The sequence below is a fragment of the Vipera berus genome (genome assembly GCF_964194415.1).
Source record: "Vipera berus genome assembly, chromosome: Z".
Lineage (NCBI taxonomy): Eukaryota > Metazoa > Chordata > Lepidosauria > Squamata > Viperidae > Vipera > Vipera berus.
In genome coordinates this window covers 16323038-16348971 of record NC_138205.1, presented here as the reverse complement: position 1 = coordinate 16348971, position 25934 = coordinate 16323038, and the positions used below count along the sequence as shown (strand labels likewise).

Here is a 25934-nt window from a genome sequence, read left to right as displayed (position 1 = left end):
CCTTCTCCGAAGACTCAGGGCGGCTTACAAGCTTAGCAGTAGACTTCATTCTATGTATATGCCTGCTTATTAGGGCTTTCACACACACACACACACACACACACACCCAAGCGGCATTACAAAGTCAGCTTAATTGCGCCCAAAAATCTGGGTCCTCATTTTACCTACCTGGGAAGGATGGAAGGCTGAGTCAACCTTGAGCCTGGTGGGACTCGAACCTGCACTAATTGCAGGCAGCTGGTGTTACTTAAGGAGGCATTAGCCCACTGCTCCACCAAGGCTGATATAATATGAGGTTGGATATGTGTGCTCCAGTGTGTTGTGGGAAACGTAGCCGTTGTTTTGAGAGTATTGTGTGAATCAAACTTATTGATTCTGCGAAGGTATTATTATTATTATTATTTTCTTATTGTCCTAAGTTTAAAGTATAGCAATTGGGAGTGAATGCAGTCTCACAGTCTATCATAGTTCCCAGGACTCCTGATCAGGAATCATGTGCCAGTTTGACAATTTGCTGATAAAAAAAAAAGCCTGGGGCACTCTAAAAGTCCAAAAATATGGCACACAAACAAACCAGATGGAGTTCTGATTGGACTCCCCAGGCCACCATCTTGACTTTTTTGACCACACTCTTCAAAAATCCTTGTACTGAATATGCGGTTACTATTGAGAACCCCTCCAGTTACACTGTGCATGCCAAACTGACTGGAAATAGATTTCTGAATATAATTCAGGTCCTGGTTTCAAGCGATTAGTCTTAAATTTCTTGGATTCAGGCTACCTACAGGATCATCTCTTCTGAATAGAATCTGCCTATCCAGTTCAGTCAGCTCAAGAAGACTTGATGTGGGGTTTCCTTCTGGAAAAGTTAAGAGCCTAGACCTCCAAGCAGGCTTCTTTTAAGAGTGATACATCTCTCTGGAACATGCTACTCTCCAAAATTCAGATGGCCTCCACAATTTTAATATTCTGGAAAGTCTAAATATCTGGCTTTCTTGTAGAGATTAATAATAATAATAATAATAATAATAATTATTATTATTATTATTATTATTATTATTATTATTATTATTATTATTATTATTATTTGGAAGGGACCTTGGAGTTCATCTAGTCCAACCCCCTGCTAAGGCAGGAAACCCTATACAATTTCAGGCAAATGGCTGTCCAGTCTCTTCTTAAAAACTTCCAGTGTTGGAGCATTCACAGCTTCTGGAGGCAGGTTGTTCCACTGGTTAGTTGTTCTAACTGTCAGGAAGTTTCTCCTTAGTTCTAGGTTGCTTCTCTCCTTGACTAGTTTCCATCCATTGCTTCTTGTCCTGCTTTCAGGTGCTTTGGAGAATAGCTTGGCTCCCTCTTCTTTGTGGCAGCCCCTGAGATATTGGAACACTGCTATCATGTCACCCCTCACCCTTCTCTTCATTAAACTACACATAACCAATTCCAGCAACCGTTCCCTATATGTTTTAGCCTACAGTCCCCCAATCATCTTTGTTGCTCTTCTCTGTACTCTTTCTAGAGTCTCGACATCTTTTTTACATCGTGGTGACCAAAACTGGATGCAGTATTCCAGGTGTGGCCTTACCAAGGCATTGTAAAGTGGTATTAGTACTTCACGTGATCTTGATTCTATCCCTCTGTTAATGCAGCCTAGTACTGTGTTGGCTTTTTTGGCAGCTGCAGCACACTGCTGGCTCATATTTAAGTGATTGTCACAATTACTACTATCGAGCAAGGTACCACCTATACTATACCTGTGCATTTGATTTTTCCTGCCTAAATGTAGAACCTTACTTTTTTCACCATTGAATTTCATTTTGTTAGATAGTGCCCAGTGTTCGAGTCTGTCCAGATCCTCCTGTATCTTAAGCCTATCTTCTGGAGTATTGGCTATTCCTGCCAGCTTGGTGTCATCTGCAAATTTGATGAGTTCCCCATCTATCCCCTCATCCAAATCGTTGATGAAGATGTTGAAGAGCACTGGGCCCAGAATAGAGCCCTGGGGCACCCCACTACACACTTCCATGTAGATGCAGTTCCATTGAGGACCACACGCTGAGTACGGCCTGTCAGCCAGCTACGAATCCATCTGGTGGTGATGCTATCTAACCCACATTTTTCTATCTTATCAAGTAGTAGGTTGTGATCTACTTTATCAAATGCCTTACTGAAGTCCAAGTAAATTATATTTACAGCATTCCTCTGGTCCACTAGTTTTGTCACTTGGTCAAAGAATGCAATAAGATTTGTCTGGCATGATCTGTTTTTGACAAACCCATGTTGGCTTTTAGTGATAACTTTGTTTGCATCAAGGTGGTCGCTGATTTCTTGTTTGATTATCTTTTCCAGAATCTTCCCAGGTATTGAGGTCAGGCTGATAGGTCTGTAGTTTCCTGGATCTATTTTTTTCCTTTTTTGAATATGGGAACTACATTAGCTCTCTTCCAGTCCTCTGGTAGTTCCCCAGTGCTCCAGGATCTTTGAAAAATATAGTTCAGTGGCTCTGAGATCACGTCTGCCAGTTCCTTGAGAACCTTGGGGTGTAATCCATCTGGTCCTGGTGATTTGAACTCGTCTAGGCTGGACAGATGCTCACTTACCATTTTCTTGCCTATCTTAACTTGCGTTTCTATTCTGTTTTTTATGGCACTGGTTTTGGTAGGTTGGACTGTTTTTTTCCCTTTGTGTAAAGACAGATGCAAAAAACGAGTTAAATAGTTCTGCTTTCTCCCTGTTGCTTGTCACCTTCTTGCCACTTTCCCCCACTAATGGACCAATCATTTCCTTAACTTTTTTCTTGTTTCTTATATGTTGAAAGAAGCTTTTTTTGTTATTTTTGACTTTGGTCGCAAGCCTTAGTTCATTTTGAGCCTTAGCTTCCCTCACCTCATCTTTGCAGGCACGGGCTGTTTGCTGATATTCTGCCTTAGTTATGTGTCCCTCTTTCCACTTCTTATACTTGTCCTTTTTATCTTTCAGTTTATCAGAGAGTTCTTTATGCAGCCATGCTGGTTTCTTTTGAAAGCTGTTATTTTTCTTCTTTGTTGGTATTGTGCTAGACTGGGCCTTTATTATCTCACTTTTCAAAATTTCCCAAGCTTCTTGAGTTGTTTTCCCCTTTACGATTCTCATCCATGGAATTCTTCCCAAGGTCTCTCTAAGTTTATTGAAATTAGCTCTTTTAAAGTCCAAGACTCTAGTTTGGCTGTATTCTATTGCTTGTGCTTCCAGGGACGCGGTGGCTCAGTGGGTTAGGACACTGAGCTTGTCGATCAGAAGGTCGGCAGTTTGGCAGGTCAAATCCCGAGTGCCGCGTAGCAGAGTGAGCGCCTGTTACTCGTCCCAGCTTCTGCCAACCTAGCAGTTCGAAAGCACGTAAAAATGCAAGTAGAAAAATAGGGACCACTCCGGTGGGAAGGTAACAGCGTTCCGTGCGCCTTTGGCGTCTAGTCATGCCGGCCACATGACCACGGAGACGTCCTCGGACAAGCGCTGGCTCTTTGGCTTTGAAACGGAGATGAGCACCGGCCCCTAGAGTCGGAAACGACTAGCACGCATGTGCGGGGGAACCTTTACCTTTACCTTTATTGCTTGTGCTTCCATAATGTTGAATTCCAATATTGCATGATCACTTCCCCCCAAGGTTCCTGTGGCTTTGACACTTTCTATCATTTCATCTCTGTTTGTGAGAATTAAATCCAATATGTCTAATCCCCTAGTTCCCTTCTCTACTTTTTGGGAGAGAAAGTTGTCTGCTAGGTTTGTCAGGAATCTGTTAGATCTTCCACTTGGTGCAGAGTTTGTCTCCCAGTTGATATCAGGGTAATTAAAGTCCCCCATTACTATTGTGATGCGCTTCCTACATACCTTAGTTAACTGACTAGCAAAAAGTTCATCTATTTCCTCTGCTTGGTTGGGCGGCCTATAGTATACACCTATGGCAATGTCATTTTTCCCCCCTTTTATATTGACCCAAATACATTCAAGTTCACAGTTTTCATCATTGTTGTGCTCTATTTCTGTAGCGATAAAGTTATTTCTTATATAGAGAGCAATTTAGAGTATTTAGCTTTGGAGAGCTTTGTAGTATGGAGCCATCGATTCTTATTTTAATGTTAGTGGCTAATGCTAATTTAAATAATATTTAATTGGAGATATTATCAGTTCATTGTTTTCTGATGTACAGTATTTGCCAGAATTAGTGGAAAGAGCCAGTTTGGTCTAGTGGTTAAGGCACCAAGCTAGCAGCCAGGAGACTCTGAAGTCTAGTCCCGCCTTAGGCACTAAAGCCAGTCTCTCTCTCTCAGCCCAACCTTCTAGCTCCTAAGCAAACATCACTACCACAGGATTGTTTTTCTTAAGAACTGGACAGGAATCATCTGACATTTCCCACAAGGCAGGGCTGTGAGAAGTACAGTTTCCCTACCACTATCACACTGTTTACATCTAAGTGAATTGCAGGCAAGAGGGGAGCTGTGAAATGCAGCAGTGTCTGCAGCACATCAAGAGGATAGCAAAATGATGACATAGATGTGTTGATGTCATCACACAAATCCCAGTCTTTACATACATGCATCTCTATGATGCAAATAATAATAATAATAATAATAATAATAATAATAATAATAATAATAATAATATAATAATAATAATAATAATAATAATAATAATAATAATAATAATAATAATAATAATAATAATAATAATAATAATAATAATAATAATATTGGAAGGACCTTGGAGGTCATCTAGTCCAACCCCCTACTCAGGCAGGAAACTCCATACCATTTCAGTCCAGTCTCTTCTTAGAAACTTCTAGTGTTGGAGCATTCACAGCTTCTGGAGGCAGGTTTTCCCGCTGGTTAATTGTTCTAATTGTCAGGAAGTTTCTCCTTAGTTCTAGGTTGCTTCTCTCCCTGATTAGTTTCCATCCGTTGCTTCTTGTCCTGCTTTCAGGCACTTTGGAGAATAGCTTGACTCCCTCCTCTTTGGGGCAGCCCCTGAGTTATTGGAACACTGCTATCATGTCCCCCCTCGTCCTTCTCTTCGTTAAACTAGACATACCCAACTCCAGCAACCGTTCCTTATATGTTTTAGCCTCCAGTCCCCTAATCATCTTTGTTGCTCTTCTCTGTACTCTTTCTAGAGTCTCAACATCTTTTTCATATCGTGGTGACCAAAACTGGATGCAGTATTCCAAGTATGTAAGTTGTGGTATGGTACAGACATATTAATTTGGCTTACCCTGCACACAGCTCTGATGAAAGGTCAAGTTTATAAGTGGCATCACTACTCTTGGTCCTTGTTCAAATACCCATCTGGATGTGCAGGAAATAGCAAATGCTGCCAAAAATTTAACTTTGGCACAGTAAGGCTCACATCAGTTTGAGAGAGATTAATTGAGGCACGCATGCATCCAAAAAACATGGTGATGGGGAAAAAGCCTTCACACACTCTCCTACACAAACACACACACACACACACACACACACACACACACAATGTCAAATATATCTGAAATAGAGTGTGATGCATAAAGCTTATGCTGCAATAAATCTCAATTTTTAAACTGTGACAGACCAGATTTTTATTCTTCTTCTTCCTTTTGCTGTCCCTTTTGCCAGAGTTATTCTGCCCTCTCGTGGTAGATGAATGTCCAGCTCTATCACACCAAGGTCACACTGGCAGTGATGCAGCAAAAGTCCACAGGAGATGACCAAACAGAACCATCATAAATGAAATTAGCTGGAGCAAGGCCAAGAGGAAAGGTTCCCCATGCTACTTTTAGAGATTGAAGTGACTCAACAAATTGGCCTGTGATCGTTTTCCCATCCCGAGCGATGAGGTACTCTTGCTATATTTGTATGTGTTGATGCTGCATTCAACATTCATGAGCAAAAAAAGGGAAAGTAGAAACTTTCTCAGGTTTCAAAAGAGGAGGATGCAGTCAACACGTCAAAGGAAAGAAGATGAGTTACATCTTATAAAATGTACAACGTGAACTGTTCTGGGAGTAAACAAGATTTTAAGCCATAGGAAGAGACATTTCATCCCTTAAAAGTTCATTTAAGTCTTCCCTAGGAGAAGCTGCTACTAATTCATCCAATTCTCTTTTCTTTGCTCTCTCTTTTTAACTCCTGAAACCTCATCCTGGAAAGACTTAGGTAGCATAGGCCTCAAGGAGATTGAGAAAGTATTGACTAAAGCAATGATTATATCAGACAATTCAGAAAAACAAACATGATGTCCAGTATTACAGTACTGAGAAAGATGTATTTTTTTTCTCTCTCACACATACACATACACACAATATTTCCCAAAATATTGTGTTTCTCTGGAACAGAAGGAAGTAAGCAGTCCATTTAACTTTTAGTCTTTATGTGTTAGACAGTTTGAATAAGTCTGTATTTGATCTTAACTAAAAGGCCAAAAAGCCTTGTGGCTGTAATAAAGATTTGAGTTGCTTTGACTGATGGTAATTCTTATTAACTTATTAAAATGCATTCCACAGTATTAATGTTAATTTTATTTGCATTTCCTATTCAAGAGAAGAAATAATTGCCCTGAGTAAGAATTCTGTATTGCTAGTCCCAGTCTCTAATAAAATTTATTTATTTGATTTTGGCACTATTCAACTTCAAACTGTCTCTGGGCAGCTTACCAGATAAACAAAACATGATAGAACTACAATAAGGAAATAAAATACAATAAAGTAAATAAATGAGATGGAAAATCCAGACATCCAACCAAAACATATACAACGTATGTCAAACATATGTCAAACAAGAGCTTTCAGCCACCTTACCCCAAGGCCTGGGAAAACAGCCACGTCTTTAAAGTTACTGGAATGTCATCAGGCTGGGAGCCATCTGGATTTCAAGAGGACTTCATTCCAGAAGACGGAAAGATGACACTGTTTAATCAAGGGGACCTGGAATATATCCACTCTGTTGGTTCATAATGGCCAGGAGAAACCATGAGAGGTAGGTGGTCCCTCAAATAACGACCATATTTCGTGTAGGGTTTTATAGTTGAGAACCAGCACACAAAGGTGCTTTTTCAAAAGGCAGCTGGACTGTTTTTTTTTCTGAGGAAGAAGAAGTCATTTTGCTACTCATCCAAGAAGCTTTATTGGTTCTGGCTCATGCAAAAAGCCAGGCCAGAATTGATGAAGCTTCTTGGATGAGAAGCAAAATATCCTCCTCAAAAAAACACACAGTCCAGTTGCCTTTTGAAAAAGCACCTTTGAGACAACTATGATTTGAGAATCTCCACAGACATTTGACAACCAGCACCTTGAATCACACCCATAAACCTACACACTAGCAACCAGTGAAGTGCGTGAAGCTGGAGTGTCAAGTGAGCATTCTGAGACAAGCCCGCCATTGCTCACTCCACGGCATTCTGAACCAGTTAAAATTTCTGAGTGGTCTTAAGTGTAGGTCATTGTAGAGCAGGGGTCTTCAAACCTAGCCCTTTTATGACTTGTGGACTTCACCTCCCAGAATTCCTCAGGCAGGCATGCTGGCTGAGGAATTCTGGGAGTTGAACTCCACAAGTCATAAAAGGGCCAAGTTTGAAGACCCCTGTCGTAGAGAATAATTATTTATTAATCAGGCCATGGCTTAGGACAGTATATATGAATCTGGTTGGTTTCTTGGCAGTTGGGCAATATCTACAGTTGGTGATTTTAGCTTTCAGAGAGGGCTTTATATAGTTTTTATACAAGAGTTATAATTTCTGATACAATGCGTAAGGGTGTATTAATTACATAAGCAGAATGTTAACACAGGGAGATGCAAAGCAAATATCTACTGTTTAATTAATGATGAATAATGTCGTTGTGTTTATCCTAAAGGTGTGTAGTGAGGTAATCAATATGACTTGTGACTTACATAGCAAATGTCAGTTTCTGAGTTATTTTTGAATCTGGGAAGGGTAAATTAAATTAACAAAACACATCAATACATTCCACAAATATTTCCACCCCATTTGGGATTAGAATACCTTTCAGAAGAACATAATTGGACTGATCGTTTGAATTGTGATGAAGTGCTATTCTATTCCAGCAATCCCCATCTTTTCATGCAAAATATGTTAGACTCAGCTGCCTACATATTTCTCTTTACTCCTGTCTGTTGAGGAATTTGGGTGTTGTTGTAAGAACAGTTTTGGAGCATGTGAAGCAGAAAAGGCTTATCCTACCTACAATACAAGCAAGATTATATACTCAATTTCACACAAACAATTTTAAAAATCACACTGGCTAATCCACATTTGGTCATTTATACAAGCAAGTGGAAAATTCCCCTAAAGTTTACCTTTGCACATCCATACAAGAATAACATTTCTAAAGAATTCAAATTTCTAAATGTGGAGCCCAGCCTTCAAAGTTCCCTTCCTCTGTCTACAATTATAAATTATAAATCTGAGAGCAAGGATTGCCATACCATTAATCTCTCTGCAAAGTGTTTTAAGAGCTTTTATAAATGTAAATATTAGCTTAGCAGTGGAGGAAAAATAATGCAAGGTCTTAATAGATACTAAAAATAAATAATGTCTTTGTTTATAAAATATGACTGGGGAAACGTGTCGCTGGTTTCCCGTTCAATAACTTCCAAACTTGTTCGGACTACAACATCCAAGATTCTTTAGCCAGGCCATGCTGCCAGGGAATTCTGGGAGTTGCAGTCCTAGAACATCTGTGGGGCATCAGTGCAGGCAGCTTAGGTACAAATGGAAGAAGCTGACCTAAGCTGGGAGCTGCCTAGGCCAGGGGTAGGCAACCTTGGCTCTTTTATGACTCATGGACCTCAACTCCCAGAATTCCTGAGCCAGCCATGCTGAGGGGAAAGGGAGAGTTTCCAAGCTGAGCCATGCTGGCTCAGGAATTCTGGGAGTTGAAGTCCATGAGTCATAAAAGAGCCAAGGTTGCCTACCCCTGGCCTAGGCTCTTTCTTTGAAGAAGAACGTAAAAGCTTACAGCCATTTGTTTAGCGACTATTCAAAGTTACAATGTCACTGAAAAAAGTGATTTACAACTGGTCCTCACGCTTACAACCATCCCAGCATCCCCATGGTCATGTGATCAAAATTCAGGTACCTGGCAACTGGCACATATTTACGACAGTTGCAGCATCCCAAGGTGTCGTGATTACCACACGTTTCCTTCCTTTCCTTCTGACACGTAAAGGCAATGGGGGAAGCTGGTTTTGAGTAATGTCTGTGTGATTCACTTATCAATTGCCCTGTTTCACTTAGCAACCGTGGCATAAGAGGTCATAAAATCCCCTTGCTTATCAACAGAAATTCTGGTTCCAACTGAGGTCGTAAGTCAAGGACTATCTGTATTGGCCAATTGCCTGAGCAGAATCTTATGATTCAGTTGATAATGTTCTGCTTATGCCATTCTGATGTCATGCTTAGCAGAACTTTGTGATCCTCCGATTCCTTTTGCTCACATTTAGCCATGCCGCTCCTAGGATTTTCTTCTCTGTTGTTCCTGGTATTCATTCCCACCAGGATCTGGGCTTGCTTACAATGTGACCCAGTGTTTAAGAGCAATATAGCTAAGCTCCGGACTGACATAGTTCCAAAAAAGATACGGGACACTCGCTTGAAGACACGGGCTGAAGTCCTCCTGAAAGGCCTTGAGGGGCATTTCTTTGTACATTATGCCACTAGCCAGTTTTCGGGATTGGCAGGTACAACTCTGTAATCCTTTGCCTACAGGTCATCCCTGCCCTCTGGGCCTTTGTTCATTTAAAGTAAGTGTCCAGTTGCCTTTGCAACTGTAAGACTTGTAGACTTCAACTCCCAGAATTCCCTAGCCAAGCGTGCTGAATTCTGGGAATTGAAGTCTACAAGTTATACAGTTGTCAGGATTGAACATCTCTGTTTTAAAGGCTGTTTGAAGGACTGTCTCTTGTCTATTTTATCCATCTGGCTCACCAGGATGGGAAGACAAGGTATGTTACAGGTCCCATCAATTAGAAATATACATCTGGTGGGACCACAAAAAAGGGCCTTTTCAGTGGCGGCCCCTTCTCTATGGAACATCATTCTCCCTGAGGTACAGTAGGCTCCCACCCAGCTGTTTTTCTGAAAGGCCTACAAACAATGGTTTGGTCAGTGGTCCTGGGGACTGCAAGTAGAGATGGTGAAATGGCTGTTTTGATTGCGTTATTGCTGCTATGGAGGTGGGGTGGGGGTTTTTAAATAGATTTTTATTACCGGTATATGTTGGATTTTTAAAATTTTGCAAGCCGCCTAAAGTCACCTAGGAATACGTTGGGCACCTATAAAAATGTGTTAAATAAACAAATAAAATTAATGCTTCAACACATTTTAATCATGTGTTAGAAATGATTAAAATGTCTTTTTGTACATTGGTGCAATTTGCTGCTATGAAAATGACGTTCAGCCTACCGAAATGCTTTATGAAATGTAGCACTGGGTGCTTATGGGGGCTATTGGCTAGTAGCATCACTGCTGATATACAATATCTTCTGACCTACACAGCATACAGGTAGTCCTCGACTTACAACAGTTCATTTAGTGACTGTTCAAAGTTACAACAGCAGTGAAAAAAGTGACTTATGACCATTTTGCACACAACCGTTGCAGCATTCCCACGGTTATGTGATCAAAATTCAGAAGCTTGGCAACTGACTCATATTTATGAGAGTTGCAGTGTCAACTCTCTCTCTCTTTCTCTCTCTCTTTCTCTCTCTTATAATAGCTTTATAAAGTTTCAACATCATACATTAAAATACAAATTAATATAAAAGGAAAGAGAAAGGGAATGATAAAACACATGAAAAGTGCCAAAAGGAAAAAAAAAATAAATCTGACAAATATAACAGACTTTCTTTCTACAGAAATATTAACAATACTAGAAACTGGGAGACAGTGAGTTCTAGTTTTGCCTTAGGCATGAAAGACAGCTGGGTAACTTTGGCCAATCCTTCTCTCTCAGCCCAATCCATGGGGAAAACAGAAGACAGAAGGAATATTAGGTATGTTTGCTACCTTGAGTTACTTATAAAGTAATAAAGATGGGATAAAAACCTAATAAATAAAAAAAATACAATCACCTGTCTTAATTTTAAAGGGGTCAACTCTCTTACAAATCTTTTTTAAAAATTGCTGTACCATATTGAATGAATGCCAAAGAATTGAGGCTTTTGAACTATGGTGCTGGAGAAGACTCCTGCGAGTCCCTTGGACTGCCAGGCGATCAAACCGGTTAGTCCGAGAGGAGATCAACCCTGACTGCTCTTTAGAAGGCCAGATCCTGAAGTTGAAACTCAAATATTTTGGCCACCTAATGAGAAGAAAAGACTCACTGGAGAAGAGCCTAATGCTGGGAAAGGTGGAGGGCAAGAGAAGAAGGGGACGACAGAGAATGAGGTGGCTGGATGGAGTCACTGAAGCAGTAGGCATGAGCTTAAATGGACTCCAGAAGATGGTAGAGGACAGGAAGGCCTGGAGGAACGTTGTCCATGGGGTCGCGATGGGTCGGACACGACTTCGCAACTAACAACAACAACATTGAATGAATCTTTATTACAACTAAGGGCCCAAGAGTGACAATATAACTGGAAACAGCTAAAAATAATTAAAATCAATGTAGAATACAGACACTTGTAATGGTTGGTATGAAAAGTTTGTTACAGATGCGGGAGACCATTCATCAACTGGTGTCTAATTTTTCCAGCAGCTACACAGTATTTAGCTACGACCTGATTTAGAAATAATTGACAATTTTTTTTAAAAAAAGGGATGAATATATAAACGTTGTCAGATCTTCCAGGATACTAATGTAAAAGGGGAAGGATATGTATTACAAATATCTCTACAGATGGGCCAATAAAATAACCCATTCTGGGGGGTTGTTTCAGGCTCTGGCTTCTTTATTTATTATTTTATTTCTTCCCATCACAACTGATACACTCTTGGCAGCTTACAATCATCAAAATCCAATCAAAATCAAAATCCAATAAAACATCCAATAAAAAATAAATAAAGATGGAATGGAAACAAAGAAACAAAAATAGGAAACAGCATTCCTCATTCAAAAGTCCCGATGAAAAAAAAACATCCGCCACATCCAGTTCTTTGGTCTCCCACATGGGTGTGTCTGTGCAACACAACTATTTTTTTCCCCAACCCTGCAAATAATTATTACTAGATCGGCGCTCCGCTGAGTCAATTGTGCTGAAATCCATGGGACGAATAAATGAATCACGGCCATGTCCTCAGGGACTTCAGTAGGCCTAAAGCACCCTAACAGGCAACCTTTCCTCCCTTAATGGGACCCAGCCCTTGCTGTGATGAGAGATGGAACTGGCAGCATTAAGACAAATTGTCCTTTCCTGTTTTGTGGCTGCTGATTTTTCTGTGGGAGGGAAAACGGGCAGGTAGGTCTGGGCAAATCATGCCTTAGGATTAGGGTCAAGGCAAGGTGGAAGGGGGCTTGGACTAGAAAACCTCCAAGGTCCCTTCCAGTCATGTTGTGAGGCACAAAGAATCAGAACCATTGGTAAAGTTGCAGCACAGAAAATTTATTCAAGCCTATGCACGAGAATGTAGTCAACTAACAGTCAGGACTAAATTGGCGCGAGATAAGGAATTAATGGGCTGGACTTGGATCTCTTATGGCAGGGGTCAGCAACCTGAAACAGTGAAAGAGCCACTCGGAACCGGTTCCCTCACAAAATGAAAAACTGGGAGCCGCAAAAAATATGTGCGCATGCGCATACATGCAAGCATACGCAGAACAGGGTTTAACTGAAGAGTGGAGCCAAGGCGAGATATGCACCTACCCTGCATATTTGAATTGATTGGTTGAACTTTTTTAGTCCCACTTTTTTTTTTTGACTGCACATGGCAGAGGACTGGGAGCCGCAGGAGATGGCTGAAAGAGCCGCATGCGGCTCCGGAGCCGCGGGTTGCAGACCTGTGTCTTATGGCAATGCAAGGACTCTGAACTGATGACACACTTAACTCCGCCTCCCCAGCTCTGCCTGCTCTTCTCATCTATATCAATGACTCTATTATTCATGGAAACAGGAGGTAAAGCTGTGGTGGGAGGACATTCTTTGTGGTGTTCTAAAATAACACGAAGAAAATTTTGCTTATCCTGTTTGAAGGCGTCAGTCACAGACATGATTCCGGTGCCACCAATATGTGTGTGGTAATTCTGTAAGAATGAGGCCAGACTGTTTTGCTCAGAATCCCAAATTTGACTCACGGAAATTAGGAGGAGGAAGAAGTATTCTGTATGTTCACCGCCTTGAGTTACTTATAAAGTAATCAAGGTGAGATAAAAATCTAATACATAAAAATAGATATAGCAGAGACATAGAAATGGGAATATAGGAGGAGAGGGAACATACATTGACAAAGCTGGGAGTTAAGGTGGACTAATATTCACACCAGAAGCTTCATTGAAAAGGTGAGATTTTAAAGGGCAATTTGGGACGGCCAGTTTGGTCTAGTGGTTAAGGCACTGAGCTAGAAAGCAAACAATTGTGAGTTCAAATCCTGCCTTAGCCATGAAAGCCAGCTGGGTGCCCTTGGACCGGTTACTGTCTTCAGCCTAACTTGCCTCACAGGGTTGTTGTGGGGCAAATAGAACGGAAGTGTATTGGATATGTTCACTGGCTTGAGTGATTTGTAAAAATAATAAAGGTAGGATATAAGTAACTAAGGAAGAAGCAGTATTTTAAGAGGTTGGTTGTCTGGAAGCTGGGCAAGATAGGGGAAGAAAATTGTATCCTTTCATATGATAAAATCAGCTTTAAGCTGATTTAAGGGAAGATAGGAAAAATGCTTTTTTTTCCAGCCTCAGTCAAGAGCTCTTCTAGATGTACCATCAAACTGATTGGGGGGAAAAAAGATGATGATGATGATGATGATGATGATGATGATGATGATGATGATGATAATAAAATAACAACAACAATAATACCATAAGAAAGGCTGAGTGGCAAAGAATTGAGGCCTTTGAACTACGGTGCTGGAGAAGACTCCTGTGAGTCCCTTGGACTGCAAGGCGATCAAACCGGTCAGTCTGAGAGGAGATCAACCCTGACTGCTCTTTAGAAGGCCAGATCCTGAAGTTGAAACTCAAATACTTTGGCCACCTAATGAGAAGGAAGGACTCACTGGAGAAGAGCCTCATGCTGGGAAAGGTTGAGGGCAAGAGAAGAAGGGGAGGACAGAGAATGAGGTGGCTGGATGGAGTCACTGAAGCAGTAGGCGTGAGCTTAAATGGACTCCAGGAGATGGTAGAGGACAGGAAGGCCTGGAGGAACGTTGTCCATGGGGTCGCGATGGGTCGGACACGACTTTGCAACTAACAACAACAACTACTACTACTACTACTACTATTATTATTATTATTATTATTATTATTATTATTATTATTATTATTATTATTATTATTATATCTGTGACTGTTATGCCATTTTCCACTGTTCTGAGGAAAGAAATGTGAACTCTGTGAAGGGTGTACAATCTGAGACTCCGAAGACCGCATGCGCCCCAAATGCTATGGGGGAGACCTCCACAATGGCTCCACCAACACAAAGAATAAATACAGATGAATAATTTGGGGGTTTCTAAAATTTTCTACCAAAGAGAATTATTCATAAAGGGGAGGTGAATAATTAACTTAATATGCTTTAATGTACTTAATTTAATTTGTCAGTTTAAATTTTAATTTAACACATTTTTAATTTTATTTTAATGATTAAATTTTAATTAAATTTCAACGTTGAATTAATTTAAATTTAATTTAACTATAATTTAATTTGAATATTTATTTTTAATTTAATTTGAATGTTTAATTAATTTTAATTTAATTTTAATTTAATGTGATTTTAATTAAATGCAAAGCTCAATTAAATTAAATTTAGATTTCTTGCACCGCACACAGAGAAAGTGTATACCTTTGGTCTAAGAAACGTATGTAGCTCTGCTGTGATTTTAAAAGAAAAACAAAACACCCCTGAGAATCCTAGCTACTTTCATGCCCTAGTACAGGGGTCGGCAACCTCGGCTCTTTTATGACTCGTGGACTTCAACTCCCAGAATTCCTGAGCCAGCATAGCTGGCTCAGGAATTCTGGGAGTTGAAGTCCACGAGTCATAAAAGAGCCGAGGTTGCCGACCCCTGCCCTAGTATATACTCTGCCTAAGCCTTACTGTTTCCTCCCCAAAGTTCCCTCCACCACTAAAGTTTACTATACCTTTACAAAAAATATTTAAAAATCTAATTTTTTTTACAATCTATTGCAACTGTCTCTCATTCTCTTCTTCCCAGTTAAATCCATGGTTGATGCCTTGATCCAAGAGGTGAAGGTCACAACAGAAAAACTGCTTCAAACCAAACTTACAGGTGAGAATCCCAGCAGTGATTACACATATATCTCTGTCTATCATTATCTATCTGTCTGTCTATCATCTATCTATCTATCTATCTATCTATCTATCTATCTATCTATCTATCTATCCATCTATCATCTAACTATCCATCCTTCCATCCATTCATCCATCATCTACCCATCTGTCTATGTCTGTCTATCTGTCTGTCTGTCTGTCTGTCTGTCTGTCTGTCTGTCTGTCTGTCTATCTATCTATCTATCTATCTATCTATCTATCTATCTATCTATCATCTATCTATCATCTATTTATCTATCTATCATCTATTTATCCCATCCATCCCTCTTTCATATCTCTGTCTCTCATCTCTCTCTCTCTCTAATTATCTCTCTCTCTCTCTGTCTATCTACCTATCTATTTATCTATCATCTATTTATCCATCCATCCATCCCTCTATCTATTATATCTCTATCTGTTTGTCTCTCTCTTATCTCTTTATCTCTCTCGCTCTCTTTCTATCTATCTATCTATCTATCTATCTATCTATCTATCTATCTATCATCTACGGTATTTATCCATCCATCCATCCCTTTATCTATTATATCTCTTTCTGTTTCTCTCTCTCTCTCTCTCTCTCTCTCTCTCTCTCTCTCTCTCTCTCTCTCTCTCTCTCTCTTCTACCTATATCTATCATCTATTCTCCAGTCTTTCCCCTCTAAAGAAATAAATTCTTGGTGTTTCTGCAGATGAGGATCTGCTGGAAGAATTGGTGGACTTCCGGACAAAGACAACCATGAATCTCAAGAAAGCCTTAAAGAAGTACCAAATACAAGGTTTTGGGTCTTTCCTAATTTCTGCTTCAGGAGTTTTTTTTTCTAATCTGGAAATCTTGCCTGTCCTTTCTTTCGTTATTCCATAATAGAAGATATGGATGTGTGTTTGTGTGTGTGTGTGTAGCAATAAAATGGGCTACAGAGCATCTATGCAGAGCCTTCCATAGGAGGAACAGCTAAATATATATATATATATATTTAAAAAATGAAAGTAAGATAAATTAAAATTAACAATAATCAGTGGTATCCAAATGAATTACATTATTAAAATTATGAGTGATGCATAGAAATTAATAAGTGGGGCTACATTTGTTATTATTTTAATTTGTAAACCACCCAGCATTAGTGGGAGCTGGACAGCATAAAAAAATCAAGAAATTATTATTATTCTGTCATTCAAGCAGAAAAAAATCCATGCAATATAACATTAATATAGGGAACAGACTGTCTTTAGACTTTGCAGTGAATTAATTAAACTAATTAAATTTTTAAAAATCAGTTTGTAATGTTTATCGTGGATGGTGCCTTTTAGAGCTTCTGTGAGGCTGTTGTCCATCTGAATATTCTCACCAAGAAGAATTTCCTGGACACTTCCTGGCACTTAGGAATGTTTTTAATGAAAATTTTCAAACATACAGGTAGTCCTCGGCTTACGAACACAATTGAGCCCAAAATTTCTGTTGTTAAGCAAGACAGTTGTTAAGTGACTTTTCTTGCCACAGTTATTACGTGAATCATTATAGTTAAGTTAGTAGCACAGTTAAGTGAATCTGGTATCCCCATTGACTTTGCTTGTCAGAAGTCACAAAAGATGATCACATGACTCAGGGACGTAAATACATGTCAGTTGCCAAGCATCTGAATTTTGATCACATGGCCATGGGGACACTGCAATGGGTCGTAAGCATAAAAAATGGCCATAAGTCACTTTTTTTCACTGCTGATGTAACTTTGAACAGCCAGTAAAGAAATGATTGTGAATTGAAGATTACCTGTGCACGCTATTTTTCATAGCTACACAGTTTGAAAAGGTATAAAAGCTTCATAATTTGGTTCTGTAGAACTGTAACATTTGCTGCTGCAACTGAAGGGAATGTGGGAGCAATTTGCATGTGAAGAAAAATCTACAGATAATATATTATTGGAGGCATGGGCATTCATTTTGGAATCTCTTTCCTTGTAGGTTGTGATGAAAACACATGTGGTAAGTTGCTTGGTTTTAAATGGGTGGGTGGAACAAGAGTCTGCCAGATAAAAGCTAGTGTGATTGAATAATGAGAAGAGAGGATGTGGTTTGGGAGAAGCTTAGGGGTGGCCCCTGGGAGATCAAGGCAAAAAACAGAAGTGTGTAGGAAATTATCTTGCACACATGTGGATCAAACAGTGACAAACCACAACAGAGCAGCAAAAGGATGAAAGAATTGTTGGAGGGTAACAGGAGGGGGAGCTGATCCATATGAGCTAGATTTGGTTTCCCAAACTTGATGCACTTAAATGTGGAACTTCTAGAAATCCCAGGCTATATGGCTAATATTTTTGGTTATCATCGCAAAACAGGATACCAGGTTGGGGAAAGTTGAACAAGGTGGAGAATTGGCCCAAGGCAGTATCTGTGTGTTTGCCCCATTAGATGGGTCAGACCAAGGAATCAAGAGCTGTTGTGGCACAGTGGTTAGAATGCAGTATTGCAGGCTAACTCTGCCGACTGCCAGCAGTTCAGTTCTGACTGGCTCAAGGTTGATGCAGCTTTCCACCTTTCCGAGGTCGGTAAAATGAGGACCCAGATTGTTGGGGGCAGTAGGCTGACTCTGTAAACTGCTTAAAACAACAAAACCAAATCATAAACGAACAAAAAAAGATGTAAAAATAGCATTAGCACTTAGATTTATATATCGCTTCACAGTGCTTTACAGCCCTCTCTAAGCGGTTTTACAGAGTCAGCCTATTGGCCCCCAACAATCTGGGTCCTCATTTTACCGACCTCAGAAGGATGGAAGGCAGAGTCAACCTTGAGCCAGTCAGGATCGAACTGCCAATCTTCTGACAGCCAGCAGTCAACAGAAGTAGCCTGCAGTACTGCATTCTAGCCATTGCACCACCACAGCTCTTAATAAATGATAATAAGCAAAACATACAAAAGAGAAAATTATGAGCAATCTTGGCATATTATCTGTATGTCAAATATTAAAAGAAAGGGGAAAAGTGTTTCTTCTTTGAAGATGGCCACACATAAAAAACTGGTGAGCTTCAATCCCATGATTGCAGCTGCCATCTTGACTGTTGTGCTCCATCCTGGAGACACTCCTGCTATTTGTATAACATAAATTCAGCACAGCCCTTTCCCAAGTAAATGGCAGAGTACAGGCTGAATTTATCTTATTTTCTTTGTGCATTTGGTTGGGCCTATATCAGGGATCCTGAAACTTGGCCACTTTAAGACTTGTGGAGTGGCTGGCTGGGGAATTCTGGGAATTGAAGTCCACAAGTCTTAAAGTGGCCAAGTTTGAGGACCCCTGGCCTATACATTGTCATGAGCTGATCCCACCTATTGCATGAATTGGGGTTGGGAGCAGGAGGGTTACTCGAGTTAGTCATTCCTTGTGTGGAGATTTTAAAAGTTAATTTCTCCCACTTTCTTTCTCTATCCACCCCCTCCCCCCCAATACCCTTGCTCATCCTCCCCCTGTTGCAGCAATATTGAAATATGAGGTATTTAATTGCGGAAGATGCCTCCCAATGCAGGCCTATTGCTTGTCACTAAGTCAGTGCTTTGGTAAGTAAAGTTGGAATTTAAGGTGGGAAAGGGACTATTAAAAGAAGTCTTCACTGACCAACTGCAATTTGTACAGCAACTGTGTCACTAAGTGAAGCAGTCGTCAAATGAAATGTGACAGGGACATGCTGACTTACAGCATCGGTCCCAGCTGTAGTGATTGACCAAATCACTCATGGTTATTAAGTGCCACATCATAAGACTATGACTTGCAACTCTAACGTATTGGCCTTAACTGTTTCCTTAACTGCTTTCAATCACTTGTTTAATGTCTGATCACTTGCTTAAATGTCTGACCTAGATTCTGTGTTTGTAACTTGTTGCTAATGAAGCCAGACTTGCTGTCTCCAGGCTGATAATTAGGTTTGGGGTGGGAAACTGTTACTTTAAAGCTATTGGTTGCTGCCTAGAGGCTAACACAGTGATGGCAAACCTTTTAGAGACCGAGTGCCCAAACTGCAACCCCAAACCCGCATATGAATCATTGGGTGCCGGGTGGGCGTGGCCCATTGGGTGGGTGTGGCCCATTGGGTGAGCGTGGCTGTGGTGGTAACAGCAGACTGGGTGGGACTAAAAAGTTCAATCAATCAATTCCAACTTTGTGAGCTCTTTTTTTTCCTGTGAGAAGTTGAAATTGATTGATTGATTGAACCTTTTTTTTTTTTGCACATGGAGGCGAAAAGGTTTTATAAAACCCAGCTGAAGGCCTAGGACTGGGGCGACGGCACGCGTGTCCACAGAGAGGGCTCTGCGTGCCACCTGTGGCACGCGTGCCATAGCTTCACCACCACTGGGCTAACAGTATAAATAGCTGCATGGCAGCCATTAGGGTTGCTTCTGTTCTCAGTTAAATAAACCTGTTGCTGTTTCAACACTTCATCTGGCTTAATGCCTCAAGAACGGAATATGTAACAGCAACTTCCTGTAGGTTCCCCCATTGACTTTGCCCGTTGGAAACCAGCCGTGAAGGTCACCTGCAAAGGGTGATCATGTGACCACAGGATGCTGGCAGCCATCATAAATGCGCATTGATTGCCAAGCATCCAAATTCAGGTCCCAAAGGTGCTTTTCCAAAAGACAACTGGGCTTTCTTGGGGTTTTCTTTTTTTTCTTTGAGAAGTAAAACATTTTCAAAGAAAAAACCCCAAGAAAGTCCAGCTGCCTTTTGGAAAAGCACCTTTGGGACAACCATGACCTGTGGATGCCTGAGAATTGACTCACCCGTGACATTTTAAATGTTCTTTTAGTGCCACTATTGTAAGGATGCATAAGTTATTATCTTACGCTGCTATTTGCATGTATTTATGTATGCGCACAGGTGTGTTGTATAGTGCTTTGTGATATTGTAAGGTGCCTAGAGAAGGTGATGGTTTTAAAGGTACAAGAGAAAATATTTGATAGAATGATTGAAAAACAGGATTTGGTTCAAAGCCTCTTTGTGTGTTGCTTTGACCAGAAGAGGGCAGCACTTAAATTGTTTTGGGACATAACCAGACTGCCATTTTAAAGTGCTTTCCTTTACTCTGCATGCCATAGCAAAACAGTATGGCGGCATAAATTGCCATGCCCTCATTGACAAGGCCTATTCTGCTTCAGTAATTAATTGGCTGAGTTGTGTTTATTTTAATGTGGAAACCAATTCAATAAAGTAATCGGTGGATACCATTTTCTTTGTTTCCCCTTGCACCATGTCATCTCTGATAGCAAAAATAACCAGCATATGCTCCCATATGTGGCTACGCCAAAATATCCGGGGGTCACCCTAGACAGGATTCTGTCTTTTAAAAAACATATTCAGAATTTGGCTGCCAAGGTTAACAGCAGAAACAACATTCTGCAAAAACTATGCGGAACAACTTGGGGAGCTTCAGCTCCAACTCTTCGGTGCGCAGCCCTTGGGCTTTGCTACTCTGTAGCGGAATATTGCGCACCTGTATGGATAAACAGCCCACATACAAGACTTGTCGATGTTCAACTTAACTATACGATGAGATTAATTACTGGGTGCATAAAATCTACACCTATTCACTGGCTACCAGTTCTTAGCCATATACTCCCCCCGCACTAACGACAACAAGAAGCTCTTATTCGGGAGTATAGTAAGATCCTGCTAAACTCCTCTCTACCCATTCATGGTTATACCTCTGTTCTTTTAAGAGGTCGACTAAAGTCAAGAAATCCACCACTCCTTACAGCGCTTAAGCTGCTGGCCGAACATCAGAGCACCACACAAAAGTGGATGGAAGCATGGAATAGCTATACCTCCCAAGATATTTTCGAGCATATTAATCCTAATAATATACCTCCAGGGTTCAATTTACCCCGACACATATGGGTGACTTACAATAGAATTCGAACGACTCATGGGGTGTGTGCCGATTCTTTGTATAAATGGGGGAAGACATCTTCAGCGCAATGTGATTGCAGGGCTCCCCGACAGACTATCCAACATATAGCGAGGGAATGCACTAATAGAAAATACCCAGGAGATTTCAAGGACTTCCTCTGCGTAACAACGGTAGCTACTGACTGGATTTCCAAACTCGACATCAAACTCTGAAATGTTATTTCTGTTTTCCTCTTAGGTTTTATGACTGCTTCTTTTTAATTGTTTTAACTGTTTTAACTTGTAAATATGAAATGTTTTTAATATTGTGTGTGACCAGCCATACGCTAAATAAATAAATAAATAACCAGCAATTGCCCTCCTTAATGTATAATGGAGTAGGCTGGGCTAGTGAAGATTGGTGCTTATAAAGTAGGTGGTATAATCGCCTTTCAAATTGTCTACCTAACAAGTTGCAGATGAGAAATGTTCTGTGCCTGTTACCCATTAGTTGGACTGCTTCTGAACACGAGACTAGCACTTTTCTGAAGAAGCACTAAACCCATGTCCAAAAGTAGCTTGACAGGTCACAGATGCTAAGGAGAGGTGGGGGCGGGGGGGCAGCAAAGTGGGAGAGAATAATAAAAAGCAAACCCTGTCTTCTAGTGGCATTGAGCAAGTGGAGGGTCATGCCCAAAGAACCAAGAACTTCTGAGTAGTTTTATTGTTGTTTGCCTACAGGCAGAATCTTGCCAGACGAAAGCAACTTTCTGCATAACTATAGATATACTCTGTAAACTGCTAGGGAGTCCTTGCCTTCTTCCTGCCTACCAGACATTCCCAACTTCTCTGGGGTTTTTTTTTCTTTCTCTCTCTGCAAAGGAGCCCCTACCTCCCGCAACTCCAGACAACATTCCATCGTATGAAGTGACCGAATTCAGGTGTAACTGGGGAGGAGGCAAAATGCCATATACATACAAAGAGGCGTTCTCCTCCCTCGAATCCCTTGATGGCAGAAGCAGCAAAAACCTGTGGTTACTAATTCTTGATAGAACCAGCAACGTACCGTATATCTGGCAAACTCTGGATCTTATTCCTGGTTGAACCTGACTTTCTGAGTAGCACAGTTATCACCTTCTCTAGTGTTTTGTTTTTTTAAACACAAGTCTACTCGGGCTCCTTCAGAACGGTATGTCAAGAGCCTATGTAAGATCCATCCAGCTCCGGAAGGTTCCAGTCAGCCTAATAAGAGCAAATACCTTTGTAGAAGCCAAGTGTGGTTATTCCAGACAGCCCAGGACAAAATCATTTCAGTTTGGGGTCATTTCAGGAGAGAGAGAGGTGCTCCAAGTAGCCTAAAGTCGGTAACTGTGGTGGAATCTCCAAGTATTTTTTATTTTTTTATTTTTTTTTATTTTAATTCCATTTATATCCCGCCCTTCTCCAAAGACTCAGGGCGGCTTACAAGCTTAGCAGTAGCCTTTATTCTATGTATAGGCCTGCTTATTAGGGCTTTCACCCCCCCCAAGCGGCATTATTACAAAGTCAGCTTAATTGCCCCCAACAATCTGGGTCCTCATTTTACCTACCTCGGAAGGATGGAAGGCTGAGTCAACCTTGAGCCTGGTGGGATGCGAACCTGCACTAATTGCAGGCAGCTGGTGTTACTTAAGGAGGCATTAGCCCACTGCTCCACCAAGGCTGGTGGGTGGTGTTAAGAGGGGACTGAGTTTGGAGTCATTGCATTGCAGGATGTGGCACAGACGTGACTTTCCCCAGAATCCTTGAGGCCTTATCTTGCTGTTGCCAGGGAACGGAGTCAGTCCGGCAAGATTTTTGTAACATAGCTGACTTAGCAATAAAACTCCTGCTAAGAGTCTTCCCGAGTGCTTCTAGTTGCTTTTGCCTGACACTAACAGGAGCTGGAACATTTACCACATCATCAGTGCAGCACACTACCAGATCATGTCCACAGCAGGAATTATATTTTAATTGTATTAATTGCTGAACTATATTTTAAAATTGGAGCATCTAATTTGGAGCAACTATAAAATGAGCTATAGTATCAAAGCAGTTTCATCTGGACATGTGATAAAAAAAAATGTTAACAGGGCACAATGATGACGTAAAGGTAATCCTCGACTTACAACAGTTCATTTTGTGACCTTTCAAAGTTACGACGACACTGAAAAAAAGTGACTTGTGACCGTTTTTCAGTTACGACCTTTGGAGCATCTCCATGGTCCTGTGATCAAAATTCGGACGCTGGGCAACCAAATCATATTTATGACCGTTGCAGTATCCTGGGGTCAAGTGATCACCTTTTGTGACCCTCTCACAAGCAAAGTCAATGGGGAAGCCAGATTCATTTAACAACTGGGTTACTAACTGATCAACTGCAGTGATTCACTTAACAACTGAGGCAAGAAAGGTCGTAAAATGGAGCAAAACTCACTTAACATATGTCTCACTTAACAACAGAAATTTTCAGCTCAATTGTGGTGGTAAGCTGAAGATTACCTGTACTTACAGGCAGATGAGGAAGAGCTCAAAGTGATTTTAAACACTTGAACATTTATATGTACAATATAATTTTTTTCACAGTTATTGTTGGAAGGAGGATTTTGAGGCACCTTAGTATATCTGATCACATTAAAAGACTGCAATTCTTCAGGTCTGAACAAACTACTTTATAATGCTTTTTGATGTTCAAAGGATTCTACACCATGTTATCTGATAATATTATACATCAATGCTGCAGGAGGGGCACTATTATTTCCATGTTGGAGTAACAAATCCAGAACCTTCCGGATGTTGTTGAACTCCTATTCCCAGCACTGCTCACCACTGGCTGGACTATACAGGTTGTCCTTGACTTACAATATTTTGTTTAGTGACCATTTGAAGTTACGCCACTTATGACCGTTTTTCACACTTACGACCGTTGTGGCATCCCCATGGCTATGTGATCAAAATTAAGATGCTTGGCAACTAACTCATATTTATGACAGTTTCAGTATCCTTCAGTCATGCGATCATCTTTTGCAACCTTCTGACAAAGTCAATGGGGAAAATAGATTCACTTATTACCTGTGTTACTAACTTACTAACTGCAGTGATTCATTTAACAACTGGGGCAAGAAAGGCTGTAACATGGGGAAATGTCCACTTTTAACAACAGTCTTACTTAGCCACAGAAATTTGGGGCTCAGTTGTGGTCGTACATTAAGGGCTACTTGTATGCACCTGATGTAGTTCAGCCACATTTGTGGGAGGCCCAGATTATCTAATTATCTCCTAGAGAGGTACCCATCCATTTCTAGTCAGAGGATCCTCTTTTGCAGCATGCCTCTTGTCTCCCTTGGTTACTATTTAGATGAGCCTTTGTGTCTTGGCACAAGGTTCTTTTTTCTGGGGCTGAACTGAACTCTGTGCTTTTGCAGAAATCTGGGTCTTCCATTTTGGAAGCATGAGAAGCTCTGGGAAGGAGAAGTGGCTGCATTTTGCTGTTTTGAACCCAAATCTGGGTTCTTTATTTCTAGTTGATAACCAAGACCGTCTGGCCCTTCGCTTCGGGAAACCCTTGGTGGACCCAGACATCGCTCGGACTGGAGTGGCCATTGTCCTGTGTATGGGCGGAGTGTTGTTCCTGGTGATCATAGGCGTGTAAGTATTGCAAACAGCCTGTAGTCCCCATAGAAAGCAATTTTTGTAGTAGTAGTAGTAGTAGTAGTAGTAGTAGTAGTAGTAGTAATAATAATAATAATAATAATAATAATAATAATAATAATAATAATAATAATAATAATAATAATAAAAGTTGGAAGGGACCTTGGAGTTCATCTCGTCCAACCCCCTGCTCAGGCAGGAAACCCTACACCATTTCAGACAAATGCCTGTCCAATCTCTTCTTAAAGACTTCCAGTGTTGCAGCATTCACAGCTTCTGGAGGCAGGTTGTTCCACTGATTAATTGTTCTAACTGTCAGGAAGTTTCTCCTTAGTTCTAGGTTGCTTCTCTCCTTGGTTAGTTTCCATCCGTTGCTTCTTGTCCTGCCTTCAGGTGCTTTGGAGAATAGCTTGACTCCCTCTTCTTTGTGGCAGCCCCTGAGATATTGGAACACTGCTATCATATCACCCCTCACTCTTCTCTTCGTTAAACTAGACATACCCAATTCCAGCAACCGTTCCTTGTAAGTTTTAGCCTCCAGTCCCCTGATCATCTTTGTTGCTCTTCTTTCTTCCATACCAACGGTGACTACAAGTAACTGCACCCCAAGCACCATGCATGAAGATTTTTGAGAGACACTAATTCTGCCTTTCTCCTAGGATTATCGTGTACTGGAGAAGTCAGCTGTATCGTTATGTTTAGCTGTGATGCTGACTGAGATGCCCTTAGACCTTCAGAATGGGAAGCCTGACCATCCCATCACAACCTTCAAGACACCTTTGCTCACAGACTGGTATTTTGTCTTCTGATCCTCTTCCCCGTGCTTCCCTATAATAAACGCAATCTCTTACAATTGCAAACTTAACGCCATAGTTTTAAAAAGAGCGGTTCTAGTCTGCTAAAAAAAATGACAAATGTTCTTCTCTGCACAAATGGATTTCTTT

At 40.7% G+C, this 25934-nt stretch overlaps 1 protein-coding gene across 1 annotated transcript; it reads left to right on the top strand.

The window, feature by feature from the left end:
• Positions 1 to 6960: 6960 nt before the first annotated feature.
• On the top strand, positions 6961 to 25799 carry IZUMO2 (IZUMO family member 2; the record flags this gene model as incomplete). Its single annotated transcript, XM_081345897.1, has 8 exons — positions 6961 to 6983; positions 9523 to 9704; positions 15331 to 15405; positions 16136 to 16222; positions 17406 to 17426; positions 18915 to 18995; positions 24864 to 24973; positions 25650 to 25799. The coding sequence occupies 8 exons, from the start codon at positions 6961 to 6963 to the stop codon at positions 25797 to 25799; spliced, it is 729 nt and encodes a 242-aa protein (XP_081202023.1).
• Between the last annotated feature and the right edge of the window lie 135 nt (positions 25800 to 25934).